The sequence below is a fragment of the Phalacrocorax aristotelis genome, chromosome 2, assembly GCF_949628215.1.
Source record: "Phalacrocorax aristotelis chromosome 2, bGulAri2.1, whole genome shotgun sequence".
NCBI lineage: Eukaryota > Metazoa > Chordata > Aves > Suliformes > Phalacrocoracidae > Phalacrocorax > Phalacrocorax aristotelis.
The window spans coordinates 41,064,777-41,081,697 of NC_134277.1; the positions used below are offsets into that span (position 1 = coordinate 41,064,777).

A 16,921-nucleotide genomic window follows, 5' to 3' on the forward strand; every position below is an offset into this window, starting at 1 on the left:
AAATTGTATCAATGATTGAATACCATGATGGATAAACTTATTAAATGTCTTACCAGTTCTATTTTTTATTTCCTTTAAACACCAACTATAAGACCTTGTTAAAGTTGCTAGACTGAAGAAACACTTCTCATCACTGTTTTGTTTCCTATACAGCTCACTTACAGTCTGTGACTACAGTGATTGACAAGTGATCCTTACCCTTCTCTCTTACAAGGTCAGCAGGTCTTCGCGTCTTCCACGGTGAGGCAAGTTTTCCAGTCTTTTAACTATTCTTAAAGGCCATCCCTAAATTATCATATTTTTCACAATTCCTCCTCAGTTATAGACACGGGGGGGGGAGGGTACGGAAGGGGCACCAGCCCCCCCCGCGCGTTGCCATGGTAACGGCCGGGCAGAGGAGGGGGGAGGAAGGGAAAGGAAGAGGAAACAAACGGAGGAAGAGGGGGGAAAAGGAGGGAAAGAAGTGGGGTCACGTGACAGGCGGACGAACCGGAAGCGCATGTCAGGCGGGGCCGTGACGTGGCGGCGGCGGCGGAAGTACGTGTGCGTGCGTGCGTGTGTGTTTTGGTCGGGCCGAGGCGGCGGCGGAAGTCGGCGGCGGGCTGGGTGAGGCACGGCTGCGCCCCCGCCCCTCGCCCCCACCCCTCTCCCGCGCCCCGCTCAGGAGCCGCCTTCCCTCTTCCCCCTCCTCCACCCGCCCGCCTGCCCTGCACCGGCTCACCCGCCAGCTCAGACGGACGGACAGACGGACGGACAGACAGACAGACGTCTCTGCGCCGCTGCCCGGCTGTCCCGGCTCCCCCTCCCCCGCGCGCGGCCGCCGCCGCCGCCGCCCAGCCAGGTGAGATGGCGGTGGCGGGGTGAGGGCGACCCGGCGGGGGGCCCCGGCGGCGGCGAGGAGGGGCGGAGGGGGCGGCGGTTGTCCGGGCCGCTGCCGCCCGCCGCCTCCTCCCGAGCAACGCCGCCGGGCCATGCGGGAGCACCGGGCCGCCGTGCGGGCTGCCGAGGTGGGCAGCCTGGCCCGCGGGGAGGAGAGGCCGGTCTCTGCCTTCCCGTCTCAAAATGGCGCCCCTGATTTTCCCACTTCCCCTTATTCCTGTGCCTGGAAGGGAGCCGCGGGGGAGGGGAGGTGCTGGCGGCGGCGGGGGTTGGAGGGGCTGGGCCCGGGGCCGCGGCGGGGAGGGGAGGAGAAGGGAGGGGAGGGCAGGGCTGGGATCCTTCCCTGTGCCCCGGGTCTCCTGCCATGAGTTATCTTTGGGTCCAGCTACAAGGGCAGGGCTGGTCCCTTCGAGCTGTCTGTGAGATACGGAGGGGTGGGTTGGATGATGGGTCCCTTGATTTCCCTTTCGCTTGCAGCTGGTGGAGGGACGGTGAACGAGGTGGGAGGTAAAATAATTAGACAACGAGTCGCCGTCCGGGGAATCACGATTGGCCTAGTGTACGGGGTATGCTCTGCACAAGACCGAACTAGACGTAAAGCTAGAGTCTGGTGGAAGAGCAAATCTGTGCCCTCTTATGTTTTAGAGGAGAGCTGAATTGTTTAAGAACTATCAAAATGTTCCAAACAGTAGGACCGTGAAAGGCTATTCTCTCAGCATTTTCAGTGACTTTTTTCTTTCTATCCTATGCCTGTTTCAAGGCCTGGGGATGGAAAAAGAGGCTGAAAGGCTAATTAAGCAACTGAAATTAATCAGCTTCTTCCATGTAAGGTTCAGACCAACTAGAAAGCATGGCATCTTTGGTTTTTTCCAATTTGGTAGTGACTTTTCGGAGTTGCAGGCAGGCTACATTGTGTGTGTGTATTGTTATTCTGTCATAACAAATGTTATGACATCTACAAAGGTAGATGTTGGCTGAAGTGAGGTGGCTGGAGACAATGATGGCACAGTCATCATAACTTATATTTCCTGTATGATAAACCAGTTTATCTGAAAGCATTTGGCACTATGCATCATTCATGTGAGCTTATGAGATGGTTATTATCTTTAATTGGAAGGCTATTTTTTTTTCAGTGACTATCTTGATTCACTTGTTTAACTTAGTGTCTCATTATGTTTCAATATAAACTGGCTTATGTGTGACAAGCATTTTGATAGTTATACGTATCGCTGGCTGGAATGCTGCAGTAAGATGCCACGCTACTTCTGCCAAACCTGGAAGGGAATAACAAAAAAACTTGGTTAGTAGGAGTGGGCTTTTTTAGATACTGCTTTTTAAAACATTCAAGATAGTCCAGTGTGAACAAATTCAAAGTAGGTAATGGTTGCAACCTCAGCATTGTATGAGCTGTCCCTGTTGATGAAGTATGAAAAAGTTTATTAGAAATTACTACAGGAATAAGTGTGTTCATAGTAAGAAAGTGTCATTTGCTCTGAAACATAAAAGTGGTGGAATGTTCCAGTTTTAAATTTATCGTGAATTTTTGTTGTGGTTTTTGTATTTGATAATGTACTTAATTACATTCATTGTAGGAATAGCGTTAGCTGTCTTAATCCCGTCAGTAGGCTGGCTTTTGTCGATGGTGTTATTTTGATACTTCTGTATTAGCTTTCTTGCAGTTTAAAATAGGCACTGGTCTGAACGCTCACATGACTGTGAATTATGCCATTAAATTGTGAGTTTGTAGGTATTGGCTAGAACTGTTGGTACTATGTACACAGGCTCAAACTAATAAAATGTGTGGTGATCTATTAAAATACTTATGACTCATAAGTAAAACTCATTAACAAAGACTATCTAGCAGCATGTAAATTTTGCTTCTAGAGTGATGAGAATACCCAGCATCTGGTAAAGTACTTGGAGTACTTTCCTGATAATACGCTCCAAACTTTGTTGTTCTGGCACTTCAGCATGGAGCTGCTGTGCCTTTGGGGAATATGCAGAAGAAGAGTGAAAGTTGCTACTTACCAGAAGGACCTACATATTTGCAGTGCCCACAACTGTAAAATGGGCCTTGCTATTTAATATATGATGGAGTTCTCACATTAAGCTTCATAAAAGTAAGAAAATCTTCCTCATTTCTGCCTATATGAAGCCATCCATTTAAGAAACTTTAATAGTATTTTCTTCAGTGGATTTTTATATAATTCCCTTACATAACTTCCATACGTATCTGTTTAAGAGCTTGGTTCAAGTCAAACAGTTGTGTACTTGCTTTTGCATAGAGGAATCAATACGTCTTATCAGGTTTTCTTATTTCACATGTTCCAAACGCTTTGACTGCAAAGTTTGCTTGGCAAATGAAAAAGGGGTGAGGGAGGGATGTTAATGGGTCTTTTCCTGAAAATTTTCACCACACAAATGTGAAAAGAATAGGCCTAAACCATTCTGTAATGGCTATGTCAAACTGTAGTACTGCTTCTCTTCAGGTTAAGTAAATCTTTGCCTCATTTCTTGTGTTTGTATGTTGCCATGTTGTGAGCTTAATGAACAGTTTCAATATCACCTGAAACTTCAGAAGATGGTGATTTCCATATACACTTATAGAAGGTGTTAGTGACTTTTTAAAATATGTCAAAATCAGCTGGATGTGCCCTATCAGGTTTTCAGTCTTGCATTTTTTTTTTATCCTGAGCTGTTACAAAGTGGGTGGCATGACTGTAGTAGGTTTTATTATTAAGGTATTTATGTGACTATTGAATGAATTAAGTTTGCAGTACGTTTCTGGGACTTGATGGCCTTTCTCTCAGGTACTGTGATCTCTCTCAGCTTGACAAGTAGTTATTTTTGTACATGGTATCTTAGTGTCTAAGTGTAAACTTTGAAGTTCTCTAACTACAGCTTCTGTAGTTTGGGCATCTATAAAAATTGAATTAGGTATTTTTCTAGACAACTTGTTTCAGCTTTGGGTTCTGAAGGAGATTTGCAAGGGGTAGTAATTAGTGTTTGGTAAGTGAAATAAATCTGAATAACTAAAACCTGTAATTGGCCAGTTGAAACAAATGGATATTATGTGAGTTAAATCAGTCTTGCCTGGTTTTCTGTCATACCTCCTTTTGCTCTCAGTATGGGAAATGGTATGCAAAAAAGTAGTCACAGCAAGTAACCAGTGTAGTGGTTGACTTCCTTGCTGTATGTCATCTAGAAGTCACTTGCTCCAAAGAGTACTAACTCACATGGTCATTGGATGTAGTCCATATGTCTTTATTATTGCTGCAGAGTCTAGAGAAACATGGGATGAATTAAGATTAAAGAGTTTTTAATTATTTCATGGTTATCCAAACACACTAGAATGCTAAAGCAAACAGATGTGTTTAATTTTAAAACAGAAATAACTTAATTGTCTTAATTACTTTTGCAAAGGAAAAGATAAACAAATGTCTAACAGTATTCTGAGCTACCTACATTTTGGCTATGCCTTGCTGCTTTCTCTTTTGTAGTGTAATTAGGGAAAGATTAACTGTTGTCACTGATCCATATTTATCCAAATTGCCCCACAACTTCTGAAGGGTATTTCAGCAGCACATGTTGGGGCGGGGGGGAAGTGTCTTGCCTGAGAACCAACACAGCAACTATGTGTGAATTGTTTTACGCTGTAAGGATGAAAGGTCTGGTATTTTAAAAATAACTTGATCCATTCCTGTACTCATTTTGGTTGAATATTTTAGAAATTAATGAGCAATAATTTTAGTATGTAACTATCATGGCACTTAATAATGGTGGTGGGATATGCAGGGGCTTTTCTGCTTCATAGAGACATTATTTCACTGTGGTGCACTTTCACATGTTTGTAAGAACCTATATCTACAATTTGATATTAGATTGTGTTGTACAGCTGAAATAAAAAAAAAAACCCTGTTGATTTAAGGGTATCACAATAGTCAAACAGGACACAAACTCAAACAGGACACAAACTCAGGACAGCCAGGGATGAATACAGGATTGGAATATCTTACCTGGAGGAAGCTAAACTATTTTGAGAGGTATGGGAAAAGGAGCGGCATGAGCAAACAGGAATGTCTTTAAGATGTTGAAAATATTTTTTTCTAAGACCTATATTCAGGTTCTGTTTACAGTGAGAAATAAAATGCCAGGTTTTCAACTGTTATGTTAGTGAATAAATAATGCTAAGGTTTCTGTCTCGTTTATTGCATGGAAATTAGTTTGTAAGAGAGTATCTTAGTGGAGGATGGGGTCCTGCTAGAGTGCTAGAAGCATTTTCCAGAAAAGATTCTTTAGGACTTGTGTTGCAAGCGAATTATTATACCACTCTTTCTGCAGGTAGGCACTGCTGTATGAAAGATTTAATCTCTACTGCTAAGTGTATAAAAGCGTAAATCTTAGGCTCAGAAGTGATACCAGCAGAGCCTAAGGCTTCCCTGTCCATATAAGTAAGTGTCACCTTTTTTTTTTTTAGGGAGTTAGAAAGAAGGCTAAGTAGACTAAGGAATGCACTGTTCACACTTGTCCTTAACAAAGATCTGTGTTGTGAATATTGATCTGCTAGGACATGTGTTAATACTGGAGTTAGCAATTTATCATCATATGCTAGTTCTCTGGTGGCTTGCACAAAGTGATGTGGAATTCTTACTGGTCAAGACAATCCATTTTCCTACATATGGAAGGCTTTTGTATTTTTGCTTCTCAAAGTACAGTTGATAACTAGAGAAGGTATTAATCATTTGTCAGTCAAGACTTCTGTACTTCTAAGGAAATTACATTCAATATATGGGATAGAAGTGAATTGATGAAGTATACTTGCAAAGAACTTGATGTGGCGATTGAGTTTTCCTGATTTGCTCAATTTTTTAGCATCCATTAGTGGTGCTGACTTCAGAATATTGCTTAGCAATAGCAAAATTGTGGAAAAAATAGTATTTTACCAATAATGTGAAAGTCTGAATCTGTTGTGTTATACTTCAATCTTGATACATTAAGAAATGAGACTGAAGTCTTGCAAGAAGAAACAATTGGATTTTAATGTGCTGATTTGAAGCTTTAATGGGAAGACTAGCTATTGAAGAAGATAACATTCATTTGTAACAGATTTTGTCTATAGTTGACAACAGCCATGGCAGCTGTAATCTGGGCTACTGACTTTGGTAAATATTAGGGCAAGTTGTATGTAATCCACATTGCATTAGTGAATTAGATTATTCTGACTTGGTTTGTAAATCTAATACCACCCACTGTCTTCTCATAAACAGGTTTTTACTGGCAGAAGCACCACTGAGATCTGAATCCTGGAACTTGCTTTCAAGAGCTTGAAACAAAGGACTTCTGTCTAATTTGGGCATGGCTAATCGAGGAGCAACAAGACCCAATGGGCCAAATGCTGGAAATAAAATTTGCCAGTTCAAACTAGTACTTTTAGGAGAGTCTGCAGTTGGCAAATCAAGTTTGGTGCTTCGTTTTGTAAAAGGACAGTTTCATGAGTTTCAAGAAAGTACAATTGGAGGTGAGAAAGTTATCCTGTTCATTTGTTTCACATTGAGTTTATATTGTCTTTGCCCTTGACAACCTTGAATGTAATGGCACTTCTAGAATGGGTCATTGACAGCAAGGATCAAATCTGAGCACTATAACTTTCTAAGCTTCAAGCTGTAACATACTAGTCAAGTGGAGAAAGCAAATGTGTGCTTGAACTGAATAGTTTTGAAAAATGGGCTTGATGTTACATTGTGTTTGTGGGTGGATGTGTGGCTATTTTAATTGTGCTGTATGCTTAATGCATGAAATAACGACTTAATGAGAATTAAGAACTTAGCTTCTGTGAAAACTAAGTGATGCATCTTCCAGAAAGGTTGTGTTGTCATTCATGCATGATGGCTTTTCTCTTGATTTGGGAGAACTTGCTAAATTTCTGGATATACCTTTCTTTGTTAGTAATCACAGAATTTAATGTTCTGGTTTAAGATTTTGTGACTTAAAAAAAAAAACAGGTGCTGGCTACTAGAATTAAAAAGGAAAAAAATCTGTTTAATTGTGAATAGATTTTATCCCACACCCTACCCCCCCGGCAGACTACTTCTGTTGTATTGTGTGTTGAAGTTGTTTGTACTTTGAGCTGTGTTCCTCCGTGGATAAATTTAAAGTTATCCTAAAACTACATACAGACTTAAACAAAATGGATTTTGTGGACTGATAAATATTCTTTAGTAGCCCCTGTTGCTGCATGAATTACTGTTTCATTGTAATATTTATGTGAAGCCCTTTCAGTGGTCTGTATGTGTCTTTACACATGACAGTTGTTGAAATGTAAAAAAAAAAAATCGACAAAGCTTACAAAAAATAAATACAAGCTGAATGGCATTGTATCATTTTTTTACCCTATTTCTAGCTGTTATGTGTATTTATTTTGTGTATCTGTCAGCTTAAATGGAGAACCACTTTTTTCTCCTCCAGCAGTCTTAACAATGCTCACTTTTGGCTTTGTTCATTTTGTAGTGGTTTTAGGGTAAGAGTGAGAAAGTTTTCTGTATTATCTTATACAGCTGTTTGGTAATATGGGGAGCATTCTCAAAGATCTGTAGCGAATTAACTTCCCTATATCAATGTGGGTTTTTTAGTTAAAACACACTTCAAAATTAAGTGAAATTCATTGTACAATTTCAGCCATCTCCAGTTTGTTTAACCTCCTTTTTTTTTTTTCTTGTTTTAGTGTCTGGGTAGAACTAGAGATAACCCAAACCCTGTTACACTGTCCAAAATCTATATAAAGGTTGACCAAGAGCTTAAGTTCAAGTTCAGATATATAGATTTTAGTGTAATCTCTGTATTAATTTGTGCCACTTCTGTATAAAATAGAAACAAGGAAACACCATATAATATACCTGAGAGATATTAAATATAGCAATGTTGGAATTCAGAAAAGGTTTTCTGTAGAGAAAACTGTCTAACTCTGTAGCTTGTAGTTGCCTAAGGCATAATTTCCTTTGTACACAGAGGGGCCTTTTAACAAAGAGAGGTTTATGTGCATTGTCAATCTGAATAAAAACATCTGAAAGAGAGTGCATTTGAAGGCAGACATGTTGGATGGTGGTGGTGTGTTTGATAACTAGACTTTGCCACTTCAGGCTAATGTAGCAATGCCTGTTAGTTGCTTAAGACAAAAGTATGGCTGTTAAGGATGATAGGCTTTCAGATAATTAACACAGCTGATTAATTGTTAATTTACTATGGTCTTGCAAGAAACAAGAAAGTTACAGTGTTTGCAGAAATTAAGTGGTGTTCCTTTCAACAAAACCGAGAGGATGTCATAGAATAAAATCCTTGCTTTAATTATCTTCCTGAGTATATACCTCCATCTATGGAGTGTAGGTACATTCTTCTGTTGAGAGAATAATGTTTGTAAGAACTTCAAATTCCACTTGTTTAACATCTTGCCTCTGCCTTGGAGAAATAGAATACTGAGCTGGTTCTGAGGAGGAAGCCTCTTAGTCTGATGCAGGGTATATGGGTTTTTTCTCTTTATTTTGGTTCTGGGCAGCTGAGGGAGCTACCAAGAGGAGCTTGTCTTACCAGTGCTTGTATATTTAGCATTCAGAGAGGTTTATGATGATTTAACATTGGAACATCAAAGCTTTTACCTTCTCCAACCTGCCTGCTCATCTGTGGTGGATGCTAATACCCCTGAAGCAGGAATACCTAACCACTTAACTACTCAGCTTCTGTATGGTAGTTGCAGTGTCCTTTATAAAGCAAGATTGACTTGCTTTTGGTTTACTATAAGAAGTTGAAAGTTGCAGCAGTTTTGGAATGATTCATAGGCTGTGATGCCTTGGAGTATGTGGAACAGGGTAAAATCCCAGGTGTGCAAGGGTTATGGGCCAGTGCCTCTTCAGACATTTGATTTAAATTGGGCACAATCTGTTAGTATGCTTAGTGATGAGAATCCCCAGTTCAGCCAAGTAGGGGGCTTCCCTTAACATTTCATAAAGCAGGTCTTACTTTTTTGTTGTTGTTTATGGAGGGAGCAAGGGCAAGCCAGTCCACAGTATTTCACTAAATGTCGTGACTGGAAAAACAGCTCCAAGCATTTATTCTGGATTGTTCAAACTTTCATCTAAATTCTTGGAATTGTTGCATTTTCTGCTGTGTATGTACTATAAATGGCCAAACAACGTGACTATAAAGCAGGTAATGAAGACAGCTTGTCAGACTACTATAATAGTTGTGTGCTTATTTTTAAACTTCAAAAGCTAAGGTAGAACAGATGGCTTAGTTAAAACTCAAAGGGTTACAAGAACTCAGTGGAAGGAAATATTGGTCTTCAGTGTTCCGTTCCCCTCCCTCTCCCCCACCCCAAAATTCAGGTACCTTAATCTGAACGGAAAAACTTTTACTAAGAGTAACTGTGTGAAGACTTGGAATATGTTACTTACTGTTTTCTGTAATTAAAAGACCATTATTTATGGTAACGCATTCAGCTGTAGTGGCAATGGATGCAAGTTTCCAATGCAAGTTTCCATGAAAGTCCAGGCTGTCAAAATTATGCTGAAATTAGTTCTTGAGATCGCTTGCAAAGTCAAAAATGTGATTGCTTTAAGAACAAGAACTTTTTTCTATATCCATTGGCTAAGGTGGAGTTATCAGGAGCTGAAAATCAAGGCTTTAAGATACTATTCAAGTAATGTAAATGTGTAGAACTTCAAATATCTGAACTGTTGGATTATAGTGTGATGGGATGCTCTTACTGGTACTCTGTATTGTCTGTTGAAGCAGAATGAAATGTGTCTAGAAGGCTTAAGAGAAGGCTTGTGGTTACTCAGGTTCACTATTAGAAGAAAAAGGGGAATTCTTATGACTGGTTGGGTAAATAACCATTCTGTGTTGATCAGAGTTAGTTTATCAGCTAATGCTTGTTTCAAACCTGCTATATTTTGATAATAGGCTTGAATTGTTTAAGGAAATCGTATTTGCATCTCTGTGAATGTAATTTTGTATGAATATAGACATACAAGCAGACTTCTGGTTTCAGCACATCTATCTTTTTTGTAGCTGCTTTTCTAACGCAGACTGTATGTCTCGATGATACAACGGTAAAATTTGAAATTTGGGATACAGCTGGGCAAGAGCGGTACCACAGTTTAGCACCCATGTACTACAGAGGAGCACAAGCAGCTATAGTGGTATACGACATTACAAATGAGGTATGTACTGTATTAGGGAGGCACAAGGGGGATTTGGAAGTTACCAGTCTTGCATCGATCTTGCCTTTTTTCTCACTGACTTGTGTGAATCAATTCATCATTTCATAGAATGGTTTGGGTTGGAAGGGACCTTTAAAGGTCATCTAGTCCAACCCCCCTGCCATGGGCAGGGACATCTTTCACTAGATCAGATTGCACATTTCATACTGGACTGTGAAATGTTAAATTGTCTGTAAACTTGCCAAAAGATAATTCCTAGGGTTTTTTTTATTGTATTAAAACAAAGAGAAAGAAAGCAAATTCCATTGCAGAAGTGTTTCAAACCCACCTTTAAATCATTTCACCAGAATTAAGCTGTTGCTCTCACTACATTGCTGGTGACAGTTTGTTTCTGATAGTGAAAGATATTATTTTGGTACTGTATTATTGCAAGTTACAGGTAAGGAAAGGTAGCAAAAGCCATTGAGACCACAACATAAGGGTATTTGTTTTCTTTTTATTTGAATGTAGGTGAGATGAGCTTCACTAGTTTTTGGTAAAATGAGACTTAAAAACCAAAACCCTCAAAAAAAAAAAACCCAGAAACCCTGTACCATAATGAACAGTCTGCAGTAATTAGAAAGTGTTTTGAGACCCTTTCGATATAGCTGTTCATAAACTTGATTCTCCTAGAGGAGAAATTAAAATTCCCATTTCCTTTTAACTGCTGCTTTCCTTTCCCTGTCTATATAAAATAGATCTTCCTATCTTTACGTACTTTTTCAGCATTATCCCAACTAAGCACATTTGAGAACTAAGGTAGAAATGTTTCATTTTAAAAGCTCAATTGTCAAGTTGGTACGAGTGTACCGATGGACAAAGATAGCAGCCTTGCATTGGCCTTTTGCTTGAAGTATAGATAACAGACATTGGGATAATATGTGATAATAGGTGAGTACAAAAGGATTGTAAAGCTCAGTTGCATCATTTTGCAATCATTAACAGGAGTCCTTTGCCAGAGCGAAAAATTGGGTCAAAGAACTTCAGCGACAAGCAAGTCCTAACATTGTAATAGCTTTAGCAGGAAACAAAGCTGATCTAGCTAACAAAAGAGCTGTGGATTTCCAGGTATGTATGTGAATTCTGTTTATAGAAATAGCATTTTGTTGGAGTAGAAAGTAAACCTCCGAGGAGCCTTTATGCATAGCCTAGCTAGTTGTTATAGAGGTCATGCTGTTAAATATAAACGTCAACTGAGACTAATTAAATTATACATGCTACTGAAAAATCTATTTCTGTACAAGTGATATGTAGCAATAGACTTTTTTGATTAATTAAATTTGAGGAGTAACTAATTTATTTGCATATCTTTAAGGCTAATTGAATTTCTGTTCTTTGATGTGACCTCTTCCTGTCTTCTACCCGAAATTACTGGTAACTAGAGTTTCAATGGGTGAGACAGCAGTAACTCTCAGTGCAAACCATTCTCTCTGACTTGTCAGCAGGAGAATTTTGATTATTGTATGATATAAAGCACATTTTATCTTCCAGAAAGTTAACCAAGTAATCAGAAAATAGCTTCCAAAGCAAGTAAAACTTGCTGCAGGTGATTCTGGTCCATACATGGTTGTTTGAATTTGAATTAAGATCATATTTTTTAGTCATTAATTCTCTTACAGTTTTAATCTGTATTTGGTGTCACTGTGAGATACTACTGTGTATAGTAAAGAATCCTTTTGTAACTATAGGTGTTGGACTATGAAGGTTTGCAGTGTGTTAGGTATTTTTCTGCCAGAGTTCAACAACTCGGTTTTCTAATTTTATATTTCCATGTTAATTGTAACATAAACGTGTGACAGATGATCTTTGTGTTTTGTGAAAAAATGTGATATTTAACAAATTTCATACATGTGTGCAGTCAAACTTCACCAAATTTCATTACCAAAGTAGAACTACCTATACTATTTTTTGTACAATTATAATCTTAATATTTTTCAAACGTTAGGGTGGTTTTGTTAACGTGAATTTACGGGCTCCTTGCAGGCTTTGCGATCCTGTCTCAGTCCAAAGCACAGTTTAGATTTCTAGGTGTTAATGTGTTATTTCAGGTATAGTTACATAGATCTTAGCAGATGTCACTTAAATTAATATAGAATACTGTAGATTTTTTTTTCGTCGTAGATGTTCCGCAGTTTGGCTTTTTGCAGATTTCCTATTGAATGCAAAAGTAGTTACATAATCATAAGTAGTCAGCTGAATTGGCTAACAAAAGTGGCAAAAATAGGAAACTTCTTATAAGCAGCGTATTTCAGATGAAAATTCAGACTGAAAAGGGAGATAACATGGCAAGATATTTAATACTGCTTGTTTGTTTTATAATTGTGCATTTCTGTCAGGATAATGAAACTGTTCTGATAATTGAAAGATTCAAGGTAGTTCACAAACTGGCTTCTTTCCAGTGTAATCCCAGGCTTTCTGACATTTGATGTCACTTTCTGGAGCTTATTCATTCTTGCTCTCACAGCTAGTGTTCTGGATCAGGATTGTCATTTTAATATTTTTATTTACTATTTAGCTTTCCCTGAGATTTTTCCATCTAGATATTTTTAAAATTAGTAAGGATTTTTAAGATCACATTTCTATATGTTTAACTGCTTGATGGAATTGTAAATTCTTCATAGCTGATGAATAACACATTGTCACATAAGTGTTTCAACAAACTTTTTCTTTCTTTCAAAATGGTATTTTTTTGTTTTGGGGGTTTTGGTGGTTTTTATGTTTTGTTTTGATGAAGTAATACACTCTGATTAACTTCCAGGAAGCACAAGCTTATGCAGATGACAACAGCCTATTGTTCATGGAGACATCTGCCAAAACATCTATGAATGTAAATGAAATATTCATGGCAATTGGTGAGTTTATGAACAAACTGAGAATTTAAGGGAATTGTTTTGAGATATGTACCATCACAATCTTCCTAACCCAAGATCTTTGTTTTTTCAACTAAATTATTTCTGGCACTGAAGTTTCCTTAGGCCCTTTCGGATCCTTTTTGATGTTGAGAAGTCAGATAAATGTACTTGAAGTACAGTTGCACAAGTCTTCTGTCAAGCACCAAAACACTTGGATTAACTTGGAATAGCTAAGATAGGTTATTTTTGAATCCTGTCAGCAAGTTTTGTGTGCCTATTTTGATTCCACGATGAAAACTTGTACTGCCTCAAGTGCAAACAAAATTAAGCTTCAGTTGTTATATTAAAAAAAAACCTTTCCCATGGTATAGGTAACCATAAAAAGCTTTACACAGCTTTTCGTAATTGTAAGATGTACTTGGCATTTGTAATCAAATGGGTGTAAGAATGTAAGTGAAAGTGTATTAATGTGTGCCTTTTGGTAGTATGTTGTTTGCAGCAGATTCTGCACTGCCTTGGGTAGGTGCAGAACCTGGAGTGATTTACCTTTTTGAGACAGTGGTAATTGAAGCTGGAAAAAAATCAAAATAGGGGAATGATAATGGACTTGCTTTAAAAAAAGTCAAGTATTAATTTTAGTCTTAACAAAATATTTGTTACATATGCTTTTGTGTTAAAGTTTTGTTTGACTGCCAAATGCAGCTATCTGAGATCCAAAAGTTGTTCCAAAGATGGCAGTGTGTGCTTAAATTCAATGTGCAAGTAGAAGTAAAGGACTCTTCATGTGAAGAGTAAATTTACTAATATATTTTTAGCCTTGACATAATCTTAGGGATTTCTGTAAAGATGCTAACTTGTAGTAGTAAGTATAAATTACTAAGGAATTTTGTGAATTCCATTGGAAGACACAAAATTGTATTTCATTGTTAACAAAATTTTGAAAGTGGAGGAAAAAACATGCATTTTTAGTTTGGTTACCAACCTATTTAGTAATTAACTTAATCACAGTAGTGGCTGTGCTACTGGGGAATAGTAATATATAGTGTCAAATAATCTTACTAAATCTGTTTCATATTTTGCACTACAGTGACCTCTCTATCCCGCTTCTTTTTGTGAAAAACAGCATTGCTGTCAAAATTGAATGTTTCTAAGGAGCTTTTATCTTCTGCTTTCCAAGTCAGTAAAGCAGAAGGTAATTTGTGGTGTGGTTCAAACTTCCAGCAGATGCAAATTAAATTATCACTATAGCAACATTTTATAACAAGTACTTGCTTCATATTAACTATAAATACTTGGGGGTGGAACCCACATAACTGTATGAGTGAAAACTGTATTTTTTCTCATAAATGTTCAAGATAAACAGGCCTTTATTTAATGATACAGAAATGATCAATTACACAGTTGTGAAATTTTAAAATCAATTTGTTTAAAGGTGCAGTTTGCATCTTTTTTAAAAAAAGGAAAATTAATCCCCAAAATATGATGATTTTCCTGTAATTTGTTATATCAACAATAATTCTTACCTCTCCATATTTTAATGAGGTATACAAAGTAAATTTGAGAAAACAATGCCCAATTAGTACCTGAGTGTTTTGTCTGCAAGGTTGGTTGTCCATGTGAGTATCCTTTCACATTGATGGGTGAAATTCAGCTTTGTCAGTGCATCAGAATAAGATCTCGCCAGCAATGGACCCTGAAAGGAAATCTTGATGAGGATATAAGTATTGCACAGAACTTGGAATGGCCTTTTGCACAACATGAATGCAATTCTCAGGACCATATGTAAATTTGATCTTCAAAAATGGGAGAAAATGACAAATGAGAACATGGACAGACTTGAGGGATGCAAGCTACAGCTGCTTGTAAATTGACTGCTTTAGAGCTCATTCAGAACTTATAGTTAAAAAAATGCATATTCATTTACAGTTCTAGAATGTACCTAGAATCCAAAACAGTGCTCTGAAGGCATTTTGCTGCTGATGCTTTGTCCCTTTCTACTGTCTCAGCGGCTTAGTACCACGTGAACTCTTGGGTTCTGTCACAGAATTGTAGAACAGCCCAAGTTGAAGGGACCTCAAAAGATCATCTGGTCCAGCCTTTTGTGGGAAAGGGAGCCTAGATGATATTATGTAGCACCACAGCACATCTTGTTGATATGTACTGTGGTTGTTTTCTGGCTGTTATACTTGTATTTCATTCCCGTTAGGAAAAGTCGTTCTTTAAAAAGCTGGATAAAGAAGTTGCTTTGGGGTCAAAGCATGCAACCAAACTGTAGAACAGGGATGGTTGTTGGGTCCTGGTAACATGGGCAAGACAGCCTTATGGAAGTCCTTTTATGTACAATATAGCTTTCTTTCCATCAGAAAACTGCTAGGAGAAGCTACTGCTGAGAAGGGTAACACCTATCACTCTTATTTTTCATGTCAGGACAGAGGAGGTACCCTGGAGCTATAGGGACAACAAAGAAATTATCACAGTCAATTGACTGCAGATACTAATTCTGGCTAGATAGCTGGGCAGTAGTTGGATCTATTTCTGTCTGTTTTGTGCCTTTTCAGTCTTTCTGTATCTTTTAGCACTAACACGCTAATCTTAAAGCCTGTTCTGTGTAGGTGGATTCCCACAAGAGCCATCATTTACTGGCATAGCATACCTGTGCAGATACATTTTACTGCTCAAGTTACTAATGCATTTCACTCTTGAAAATCATGGATAAGGTAGTTAATCATTAAGAAGTTAAGTGTTGTCTTTTATTACCAATGTACTGAATCAAATCAGATGTTATAGTGATTATATTGATATGCTTATAGAGCAATAGTATTGACTGTTTGTGTACTCGGGTGATTTAATATTAGTACAGTCTCAGTTTTAACTCTTATTTCTTGTTGATTTTATAGCAAAAAAATTGCCCAAGAATGAACCACAGAATGCAGGAGCCAACTCTGCCAGAGGAAGAGGAGTAGATCTTACTGAACCCACACAACCACCCAAGAGTCAATGTTGTAGTAACTAAAACATCAATTGCTTTAAACTGTTCTGAATATTCTTCTGCTTCCTAACTGTTAATAACCGTGGAATTGGAGTGCTTAACCTGGCCCAGTACAGCTTCCAAACAGTGAAGAGACTTATGATAATAGTCAAGTTCATGATACAGAGGGGGTTTTTTTGACCTAAAATTTTAACATGCATGTATCCACCACTGGCTGTAATGTTTCAGCAGTAGAGGAGAGATGGAAGCGGAATAAACTTCCTTCAGTTGAAAGGTTTTAAAAATCACTTACCATTAGGGGTGTAGAACTACCTTCCGTGGACCTAATTGGCCAGTTCCTGTAGCCTCAATACTGATTACTGTTAAAATAAATAGAATTGGGACTTTTCATAATTCTCAGTTGTGCTTTAAAACCTTTTTAGAAACAGGGTCTAAAAATTACTTAAACTTATTCACAGTATTGATGCAACCAGTTATTTCTGCAGTTATCTACTGTTTAGTTATACATTCCATAGTTTAATAATGTAATTACAAATAATACTTGCATTAATGATTTTAAGAACCCTTTGCTTGCAGGAAAGTGGACTTTTAGTTGGTACACTGTATGTAAATTATATCAACCCAGTTAGTTATCTAAAGGGATTAGTGATAAATCAAGTTTAACTTCATTTCTAATCTGTTCAGAGGGTACAGAGCAGTAAATTCAACTTTTACGGCTTCGGATTCTTTTTTTTCCCCCCTCTACAAACTGTAAGAGCTCTTCAAGTAAAACCACAACAAACTCGGTGTCTGTGACTTCTTTCTTGGTTTTGATCGTTGCTGGCCATTACAGTTTGTTTTCCCCTAAGGAAAAAAATAGTGCACTAACAATTATGTACATCCAACTCGATTTTAAATTTGGATATTAATGTACTGTAAATAGGTACTCTGCATTGTAGTCTACATTTGTT

At 38.1% G+C, this 16,921-nt stretch overlaps 1 protein-coding gene across 2 annotated transcripts; it reads left to right on the top strand.

Moving 5' to 3' along the window:
- The first annotated feature begins 702 nt into the window (after positions 1–702).
- RAB5A (RAB5A, member RAS oncogene family) lies at positions 703–16,757 on the top strand. 2 transcript variants are annotated; one of them, XM_075083218.1, is made up of 7 exons: positions 741–841; positions 5,221–5,330; positions 6,147–6,397; positions 9,940–10,091; positions 11,076–11,198; positions 12,889–12,982; positions 15,880–16,757. In XM_075083218.1, exons 3-7 carry the CDS (start codon positions 6,235–6,237, stop codon positions 15,993–15,995), a joined length of 648 nt encoding a protein of 215 aa, XP_074939319.1. In that variant the 5' UTR covers positions 741–841; positions 5,221–5,330; positions 6,147–6,234; the 3' UTR covers positions 15,996–16,757. The 2 variants fall into 2 exon arrangements, with proteins under 2 accessions (XP_074939317.1, XP_074939319.1); XM_075083216.1 differs by lacking the exon at positions 5,221–5,330 and having other exon boundaries at positions 703–841.
- The last annotated feature ends 164 nt before the right edge of the window (positions 16,758–16,921 follow it).

Bases quoted from the DNA above. Each gene is read 5' to 3' on its own strand.
- RAB5A (XM_075083216.1), top strand. From the start codon at position 6,235: ATGGCTAATCGAGGAGCAACAAGACCCAATGGGCCAAATGCTGGAAAT. The intron at 6,398-9,939 runs GTGAGAAAGTTA...TCTTTTTTGTAG, and splicing joins TCAAGAAAGTACAATTGGAG to CTGCTTTTCTAACGCAGACT. The intron at 12,983-15,879 runs GTGAGTTTATGA...TTGATTTTATAG, and splicing joins TGAAATATTCATGGCAATTG to CAAAAAAATTGCCCAAGAAT.